Genomic DNA, 10,389 nt, shown 5'->3' on the forward strand with positions numbered 1-10,389 from the left:
CACGTGCTAAGTGCAATCGTGATTGGGCTTGTTGCACGTGCTAAGTGCAATCGTGATTCCTACGACAGTGAGTATAGGTTTTATTGCTTCCTTAGAATAGTTTTTCCTTTTATTTTTTAGTTTCTTTCCTCGAGGACGAGCAAAGGTTAAGTGTGGGGGAACTTGATAACACGTTTATATACTCATTTTTATGTGATATATTTGTGTGTTTCCATCATATTTTTCCCATATATTTAATCTCTTAGGGCTATTATTCTTTACTTTTCGCTATTGCTCTCCTTGGGTGTATTTGTTTTGTTTTTGTAGGATTATGGCTTTTATTGGAGTTGATTGGGATTTGCACGAAAGCTGGGATGATTGCGGAGCATTCAAATGGATTGATAGCTTTATCCGGCGATGATTTTGAAGATATATTGCGATATGGTGTTGGTAACCATTAATTACCATGTCTAAGAAGCTACAAAATAGACTTTTGGTAGCAAGAGAACAAAAAAACAGCATAAACCGCCACCCTTTGGCGGTCCTTTCAAGCTTACCGCAAGGCCATGGCGGTCTCCAATTTCAATATTACGTAACCTTAGTTTTAGAGTGTTTTAGGAGTCCAAATCCTAGTCAAACTCCTTGTATTTGGATAGATATAAATAGGTTTTGGATAGAATTTGAAAAGGAGATTCTTTTAGAGAGAAATCACGTGAAATTGGTTTTTTTTTACTTCTTCCTTTGGACGCTTCTTCACGTTTTTCATCCACATTCTCCATTATTTTTCCTCAAGTTCTTGTTTTCGACATTCAAGTTTGCAATTTCATCAATTAATTCAAGTATTATTTTCTCTTCTCTATTCTATCATTATTATTGTTGATCATGCTTCCTTTTAATCTTTATTTTGTTTATTCAATCATCATGTGTGAGTAGTTTTTTTATTCTAGGGTTAGGTTGAACCCTAATATGAATTGATGCTTGTTTAATTCCTAATTCCCAAACTTTGATTAATTTATGATTCATTTATTTTAGGGTTGGTTTTAATTATCAATTTATGACTAGAAATAGTATACTTTGAATTTAATTATTTTTGCAACGAAAGTTGAATCTTGATCGAATCTAGAACCCTAATTTAAGATAAAGGAAATCATCGCAAAAGTAGTTGATGGAATTTTTTAGGATGTTAGGATGCTATGTCTAAAGTCCTTAATTTGCATGACTCCATGAAAATAAGCATGATTGCATTGTTAGGGAAGCTATTGATTGATCGAAAGAAATCTTTAGTATTATTAGGGCGCGTCTATCCTATGAGTTATTTATTAGTTAATTAAGGAAAAAGGGATTGTTTGTGGCATTAATTCGTGTTAGTGGGGATACTTAAACCTAGATGTCTTTAGTCTTTGATTCACTCTTGATAAATTCATTTGCTTTTAGTTATTTAGATTAGTTCATCATCACTTTTATTAATTACTTGCTTAGTATTAATTAGAGTCAATTTAACTACTTTGAATCAGTTAGTCTCTTGGGATTCGATCCTTACTTGCCCGACGACATTAGTTAGGAGGAATAGTTAGGTTATTTTTGTTAGGTACGCGATAAGCCTTTCAAATTTCTAAATCGTAATAAGCTCTGGCTTTCTCATCTAGAGCATGAACAATCACTGAACCTGAAATGATAAAAGCAATACTAAAAAAAGGGTTTTGTTAGATAAAATGAACATTTTGATGTCAAACTACCAACTATCAAAATGTGCTAGGCTTCTTCAGCTGTCTTCGCATCTGATTAAGAGAACCAAACAAGCAATTAAACTACTAGAGCACAAATCTAGTGTAAATCAGACCGTAACAGCACGAAGTGATGATGAGACATTAAAAGATAGTAAAAGTACTCGCATTTTCACAACCCTGCCCTAAGAAAAGTGGAAGATAATACAAAATAATGCAAAAATTATTCACTCAAAAACATATCAAAACACCAAATAGTCCACCAGATTAAAAATTCAACACAAAATCATAGCACAAAAACTTGACGAAGAAATCAAGAAAAAACCAGATCTGAAACAAAAATCGAAAAAGAGAGAGGATAAATAAAAATCGAGAAAACGAAAAAAACATACGAAAAAAGGATTCGAAAATAAAAATAAAAAAAAAGAGAGGATAATTATGGGGTTTTGAAAGAGAATTGAGAAATTAACAAAAAAAAACTAGATCTGAAACAACCCACATAAAAACCCAAAAAAAATCACTAACCCTAAAACGAAAACCTGCGACGGTGATTGGCTCAGAAATAGATCGAACCTCCTTCAAATCAGAGAAAGTGTGGTAACGGACCATTGACCATCGAATACCGGTGAGAGAGAAAAAAATAGGACAGTGAGAGAGAAGAGCGAGAAAGAAGACGAAGAAAAGGGACGGGTGTGATGTGAGGTGAGAGAATAAGGATAGATAGAGATAGGGTTGGAAATTAGGTGGGTCGTGTTTTTCTTGATGACCATCGAATACCGTCCGTCAAGTTAGACAGTAAACTTGTACAATGGACACTAATTAGCGTCTGCTTCAAATACATACGCTAATTTTAAAATAACGGACGCTAATTAGCGTCCGTCCAAAGATGGACGCTAATTTGCGTCTGATGGGTCCGGACGGTAAATTCAGACGCTAAAAGCGCGGATTCTTTTTGTGTTTAAGTCCAATGGGTTCACTAGAAGTGAAAATGAACCTACACTCTACTTGAAGAAGTAGAGTAATAATGATTTCTTGGTAGTGTGTCTTTATATGGATGATATGATTTATATGGGTTCATCTCAATCTGTTGTCGATGGGTTCAAGCGTAATATGATGCAAAAGTTTGAGATGACTAATCTGGGTTTGCTAAAATATTTTTTGGGTCTCGATGTGAAGCAAACTACTCATGGTATTTTGTATGCCAAGAGAAGTATGCCAGTGACTTGTTGAAAAGATTTCACATGAGTAATTGTGAAGGTGCGATTACACCCATGAATGTCAATGAGAAATTGCAGCGAAATGATGGAACAGAGCATGCTGATAGGAGACTTTATAGAAGTATTGTTGGTGGTTTGAATTATTTGACACACACCAGACCTGACACACGCCAGACCTGATATTGCTTATTCTGTAAGCGTCGTGTCAAGGTACATGCATAACCCAACCAAGCAACACCTTGGAGCAGCAAAACGCATACTTCGTTATGTTGCTGGAACAATGAAGTATGGTATCTGGGTATTAAGTACCGACTGTTTGCTGTTTGGCTTCACTGATATTGACTGGGCAGGGTGCTTGGATGATAGAAAGAGCACCTCAGGTAATGTTTTTAGTTTGGGTTCTGGAGCTATTACTTGGAGCTCAAAGAAGCAGGAAACCATTGCATTGTCGTCTTCCGAAGCTGAATATGCAGCAGCAACTGGGGCAGCACGACAAGCTCTCTGGCTCCAGAAACTACTTGTTGATTTTCACATTGATCAAAGTGAAGCTACACTCCTCTATTGTGACAACATGTCAGCAATTACAATGGCATAAAATCCAGCGTTTCATGGAAGAACAAAGCATATTGATGTGCAACACCACTTCATTCGAAAGTTAGTTGCTGATAAAAAAATTGCCTTGAAGTTTTGTGGTACAAATGAGCAAGCTGCTGATATCTTCACCAAGTCGCTTCCGCAAGCTAAGCATCTATTCTTTACATCTTAGCTAGGAGTCACTTACTTTGAATCAAGGGGGAGTGTTGAGAATTAATTCAAATTCTTGGCCCATTAACTATGATGGTTGTTCTCTTGTCAGTTACAAAATTTAAGGTGTTTAATAAAAGGTGATTTAGTTGATGTTTATGAAGTCATTAGTGAATGTCATTCGAAATTTCTAGCTAAGTTTTTCAAGCCTTATAAAATATCATATTTGTAATCAGTTTTTTTTGTAGAGTGAATAAAATAAAAAACCTTCCCACCAAATATTTGAGAAGTTGGGTTTGGTACACTATAATCTAAGATGTTACCCAAAAGTTTTACTATAGAGCCGCTGGCACCACAGGCAGACCAGCATGCAGACTTATTTCAGAGCCACAGGCGTCAACATAACATGAGTACATGACAACACATGTACTCCCATCCAAGTCTTTTCTTATGCCTAATACTACAACACGAGGCATTAGTGAAACTTTAATTATAAAAAATTTGTCACCGCATAAATAAAGTACCAGTGGATCAAGATGTCAAACTTAAAACAAAACAAAGACAATTCGTATTAACAAAAAAGCTAAGGAATATGAATGGTCCAACATGCAAGAACAAAAGAGATATCAAATCATCAAAGGATGTGGATGAGATGACAGGAGGAATTGGGCAAGGGGAGTTGTACTCTCCGGACCATGCAATCAAAATTAACACAAAAAAGTTGAAAGAAGAAAATGGACAAGGGGAGTTGTACTCTCCTGACCATGCAATCAAAATTAACACAAAAAAGTTTGAACAAAATAATAATAATCGTACTCTTGGTTTAGTACAAAAACAGGATAATCATAATTATCAAGAAGAAGTGAAGGGAGATACTATGGTGGGGAGAGGTGTAGCGAATGATATAAAGAATAAGATGGGTATGGTAAAGGAACGGTTGATGGAGAAGCTAGCTGCTGCATCTGTGCCGTCTGATGCTCTAGAAAACACTAGGCAGTTCTTTGAGTCGGTGATCAAAGATGTCACTTCAGCAGCTCAGGGCCTTACAAAGGAGGCTCTTTACAAGATTAAGTCTCACCTTGCTGATATCTTGCCCTCTCAGTCTCCTCTTACCTCTAAGGTAATTTTTATGATTTTATTCTTGTTTACTTGCAGTTGTTAGTTCTATATAGAATAGCGAAATACTTAAAAATTATGTATTAATTGTGTTCTGGGTGTGCTGAGTCTCCTATTCAAAATTCGTTCCTATAGTTTAGGAAGTTGTGGTATTTTAGTTAGTAGCTTATTATTTAGTTATGCCTGAGTGGAATATTTTTAGGAGCTAATTTATTTAGTATGTCAATATGTTAGTGGGTCTGTTAGTTAGCATGATATTAGTTTATGAGTTAAAGTTCTTATTTTCAAGCATTAAGATAGTGGTTTGGTTATTTAAGGTTATCTTTTCCCTTCTGTATCTGTACGCAAGTTATATGAGTAATATAAGCTAGTGTTTTGTGTGTTTAACTTCCTCTTATATTTTTATTAAATTTTCCAACATGGTATCAAGAGTTTTAGGTTATATTCTAAGGAGGGACACAAAAATAAAAATAAAAATAAAAATAGAGGGAGAAGGAGGAGCGGTTTTTTTTCAAAACAAATTATGAGAAAGTGTTTGTCATGGCCACTAATGATATTCATTCAAATACATCTCAAATTCCAATATTTAAAGGTGAGAAGTATTATTTATGGAGTATCAAGCTGCAAACTAGGCTTTAAATTCAGGAGTTATGGGAAATTGTTGAGAGCGGGTATGAGGAACCAGAGGAGCCATCAGAGGTACTTGATAAAAATTTACGTGACGATCGCAAATTAAACGTGAAAGCTTTGTTTATCATCCAATCTGTAGTGGATGATGATATATTTCCTCGAATTTCAACAGATAAGACGGCAAAGGAAGCTTGAATTTTTTTGAAAATGGAGTATAGAGGTGATAGTAATGTAATTTCTGTCAAGTTGCAAAACCTTCATGTTTATTTCGAATCATTTAAAATGAAAGAGAGTCGGTGCAAGATTATTTCTCTAAAGTGTCAAATATAGTTAACCAAATGAGGTCGTTTGGTGAAAATATTAGTGACTCAATAGTGGTGCGAAAAGTTTTACGGAGTTATAAAAAATTACAATCATGTTGTTGTGATTGAGGATTCAAAAAATATGTTCTCTTATAGTTTCGATGAGTTAATAGGTTCCCTTTTAGCCCATGAAGATAGAATTTTAAGGTCGGCTGAAAATGTCGAAGAGAAAGCCTTTCAAGTTAAGGAGAAAATGTCAAATGAATGTCACTACGAAGATGGTCGTGGTCGGGGTCGCGGTCGTGGTATGGGTAGTCGAGGTTAAGGTCGAGGTCATGAAGAAAGTGGGTGTCGTGCTAGATTCGAAGGACAACGTCAACCTATGAGTAGCATTCAATGTCACTATTGCAAGAGGTAAGGTCATAAAGAGGACCGGTGTTGGGATAAACAATGTGATGATCAGAGAGAAAGAAGAAACTAATTATGCTCAAAAGGTTGAGGAGGAAGAGACACTCTTCTAAACGTATGTGTCATGGTTGTGTTGTTAAAGTCGTGGTTGATGTACCTTGTGTGTCGAGAAGTAAAGTGGGTCGAGTTCAAGTCGAAGTCTGTCGTCGTTGTGTGTCGCAGTGTATTTGTGGCAGTAGTTGAATGTCCATGGCAATGTGGCGTGCTAATATCAGTAATGTTTATTTAAATTTAAGAATTTTGAATAAAGGGGTGTGTTGAGTCTCCTATTCAAAATTAGTTCATATAGTTTAGGAACTTGTGGTATTTTCGTTAGTAGCTTATTGTTTATTTATGCGTGAGTGGGATATTTTTAGGAGCTAATTTATTTAGTATGTCAATATGTTAGTCGGTCTGTTAGTTAGCATGATATTACATCATGGGTTAAAGTTCCTATTTTTAAGCATTAAGTTGGTTGTGGTTTGGCTATTTAAGGTCATCTTTTCCCTTGTGTATTTGTACGCAAGTTATGAGTAATATAAGCTAGTATTTTGTGTGTTTAACTTCCTCATATATTTTTATTAAAATTTCCAACAGGGTTGTTAGTGAATGGCCTTACAGGCTCGGACCTCGCTCTTATGCATAAGGATGAAAATGGGTAGGGTTTTCATTTATTTTGGAAGTCGAACCATATACCCATTCGACTAGCGTGCCTGCCCGACCCTCGAAAGTGGGCGGGTTTCGGGCACGAATTATTGGCCTGCGGTAAGCCTCGACTTGACTTTTTGGGAAGAAAATTCGGACCACGGGGAATATACATATGAAAAATTAGGCTAAAGCCCGACCCGACTCAAAAATGGCATGAAAAGCCCGCATGGCTTGACTCAAATTAGCAGGTTTTGGTGTGGAAATTGGAGCTTGGCCCGGTTAGCTTCTTTGGCCCTAAACGGGCCACTTTTTTTTGTCAAAGCCCGGTACGACCTAACCCATGATCACCTTTACCGTAGGTTCAGTTTAAACCCTTACCTAGTTACCTATCCTCTTGGGGTCCAACGAGTCTAGAGTAGGATTCCGGTCTAAAATGGGACGAAAACTTATAATTTTATTTTTTATATTGCTTATTTTTTTGCCATATGTAACATATAGTATTCCCTCCATCTTTTATTTGTTTACCTACTTTGTATGTAGAGAAAAATATAATCACAAGGGATATCATTTGATTCGTTTTAATATGTAGTTTGGAATATTAAATTTTTGTAATTTTTATAAATACATAATTAGAGATATTATTACTCAATTTTTACGTCAATAAATGTGTAAAGTCAAAATGTGTAAATTATTAAAGGCGGAGGGAGTAATGTATAATAAAACTACTATTAGGAATAAGTTTTCACGTGTAGGGAGTGGAGTGGATGAGCCAAGGCTGAAGAGTGACAGTTGACTAGTTGTCGGTAGGCAATGGGCAGTTTCCGGTGGGCGGTAACTTGGTTAGACTAGATAGCTAATGCCTGAGAGAAAAAAACATTAAAACGATAAGGTAAGTCACTTGGTTAATGAAAATTCGTTTGTGTTTGCGCTTGAAATTAAAGAAATTATTGGACTTGAACCCTTTAGTGTATGCGATGGATCATACCAAGATCCATACTTCACCCAATCCAAAAGGTCCACGAAATAGAGAGGTCGTAGTCCAAGCGGGTTATTGTAGCATCCAGTATCCAATGTCATCCCTATGCAGGTCTTAGAGTGAGGTTATCAGCAGTGGCAGATCTATATTTTTTTTAGTGAAGTTATAACCGCTTAATTAAATTTGTTTGTAAATTATGCTATTACATGTTTATTATTGAAAGGAAACTCATTATATTTTTTACTCATGGGTTTTGATTAAATTGAATTGTAGTAGAGAAAATTATCAAAAGGAAATATAACTCGTATAAAGAACCTCTAGTGTTTAGGGGCCCATAATATAGTTTTCGCTCAGGTCCCGGAAAATACCAAAGTCGACACTGCTCTAGCATCATTCACATAACTGTTTTTGGTTGCGTCTTAAATTTAGATGATTTGAAATATGTGTGAATTATGATATGACATGATCTTTCAAAAGTAGCTAATTAAGTTGCGTGAACCCTTTGGAAGAATGTACATTGAAATTTTCACGTATCGTACGTGTGCAGTGAATGTTAACAGTAGTATAAATTGATAGAGAAATTTTTAACAGATGGTTGATGACGCTGAAAAAGAAATAACATCTGAAGAAAGCAAAACAAGTGACGGCAAAGAGATCGAGACACAAAACTATGAGGAGCGAAAGGGAAAATTCTATCCTTCTCCGGCTTCATCTTTGTTTTCTAACTTCAAACTTAAGCCCATTTCGAAGCTCTAAGGCTTTACATAGGAAAACAACGTAGTGATCTATCAGCTGCTATCTTTTTTATGAGACGTGTCATTAATTTTCGATTTACTGCCAGATAACGAATCAGCTTTACGTCTTATTAACTTAGTTTCATACATTGGTTTATGAGCTTTTGTGTGTAGGTGAAGTTTTCCAGAAAAATAATGAAAGAAATTGTATATCATAGTGACTTCTTTCTTCTGGGATGTATTAGTAGAACCACGTATTTTCTCTTGGTAGGATATGAAGTATGAACGACAGAGTCTCCGACCTTTGTTTGGTTGTAAAAATAAATCATGGGAAGTGTAATTTTTTACGAACTAGAAGTATATGAAGTTGTTTGGTTGGCAAAACCATGAGAATATGCACTTTTTAGGAAGTTCTATTTCCTCCAATGGAGGAAGTTACTTATTTAGATCCCCCTAGGTAGGTAGAGCTTCCCATAGGAACTTCTACTTTCCATTATCAATCAAACACAATTTTACCGTTCGTAGGAATTTCAAAAACATGAAAAAAATTAACTTCCTAAGAAGTATGACTTCCTATATACAATCAAACACGACCTAAGTATTTTCTCGGTTCCAAAACAAGTTGCAATTTTACACTGGGCATGGCGGATTAACCGACGAATATTATGTTGTGTATAGATAGAAATTAGCGAATGACGAATATTATGTTGTGTATAGATAGAAATTAGCGAATAATATGTTGTGTCTAGATAGAAATTATATACTTCCTCTGTTTCTTTTTACTTGCAACAGTTTGACTTTCACGCTTGCCAATACATATTTTCAACCATCAATAAATTTAATTACCGATAAAAAAAAATTATAAAAAGTATATATTCGAAAAATATACATTCAGACGAATCTAATAAGATCCCACATGAATATGTTTTTCCTTAACTATAAATCACCAAATGTAAACTAAATAGAGTTGATGAATAGTGTAAAAGTCAAACCGTTGCAAGTAAAAAGAAACGGAGGAAGTATATCGTAAATATCTTGACGATAATCCTGATATATCTTCGTAACTATTATTTCACTATAAATTATATTTTATGGTTTAAAAAAATTATACACGTGGAAACTGATGAGTTTGACTGATTGATAAATGGTAATGGAGTTTAGAGCATCAACTACCATAAATAAACAATAGTTAAATGGGATTAACAACATAAAAAAAAATCCACCTGCATCATGAACAAGTTGTTACATATTTTGTCACTTTGTGACCAAAAAGGAATTAGTTACATTGTGAGTTGTGACCAATCGAGGAATTGGTGACATGGTGAAAAAAAAATTATCCCATGAGAAAAAATGAGTGCCATCAAGCGTTGGGAAATTGTGTAACAAATGTATTTGCCAAATTAAAATGATTATATTTTAGAAAAAAAATATGAAATTGAAAAATGAAAAACCAATGTCAATGTTCTTAGTTTTGAATTTTTTCCTTGAATAATGTAAAAGTGGGTTTTAATTACCAAAATAAGTCCAAAACAATAAAAATTCCCTGCGTACCGTCCACGTAGGGCGGCACGCGAGAAACTGGTTTTTTTTTTGTTTTATCCCAGGTAAACCGCTACTCATAGTAGTGGTTTATTTTATTTATAAACCGTTACTCAAAGTAGCAGTTTATGTATATAAACCGCTACTCTGAGTAGCGGTTTACTTGGGCAAAATGTTCCAAGCACATATCAAATTGAACTTGATTAATGAACCGCTACTTGAAGTAGCGGTTTACACAACAAATATATATATATATATATATATATATATATATATATATATATATATATATATATATATATATTTTTTGGTAAACCGCTAGTTAAAAAAATA

The 10,389-nt window shown here is 34.9% G+C and overlaps 1 protein-coding gene across 2 annotated transcripts; it reads left to right on the top strand.

Annotated features, from left to right (window-relative positions):
* Positions 1–4,146: 4,146 nt before the first annotated feature.
* On the top strand, positions 4,147–8,901 carry LOC104883909 (hypothetical protein). 2 transcript variants are annotated; one of them, XM_019247474.3, is made up of 2 exons: positions 4,147–4,784; positions 6,757–7,456. In XM_019247474.3, the coding sequence occupies exons 1-2, from the start codon at positions 4,257–4,259 to the stop codon at positions 6,763–6,765; spliced, it is 537 nt and encodes a 178-aa protein (XP_019103019.1). In that variant the 5' UTR covers positions 4,147–4,256; the 3' UTR covers positions 6,766–7,456. The 2 variants fall into 2 exon arrangements, with proteins under 2 accessions (XP_019103019.1, XP_010666787.1); XM_010668485.4 differs by lacking the exon at positions 6,757–7,456 and adding an exon at positions 8,375–8,901 and having other exon boundaries at positions 4,155–4,784.
* Positions 8,902–10,389: the final 1,488 nt, after the last annotated feature.

Source organism: Beta vulgaris, chromosome 8 (genome assembly GCF_026745355.1).
Source record: "Beta vulgaris subsp. vulgaris cultivar EL10 chromosome 8, EL10.2, whole genome shotgun sequence".
Taxonomy (NCBI): domain Eukaryota; kingdom Viridiplantae; phylum Streptophyta; class Magnoliopsida; order Caryophyllales; family Amaranthaceae; genus Beta; species Beta vulgaris.

Coding starts and splice junctions, on each gene's coding strand:
- LOC104883909 (XM_010668485.4), top strand. CDS start 4,257: ATGAATGGTCCAACATGCAAGAACAAAAGAGATATCAAATCATCAAAG. Junction 4,785..8,374: donor AGTCTCCTCTTACCTCTAAG/GTAATTTTTATG, acceptor AATTTTTAACAG/ATGGTTGATGACGCTGAAAA.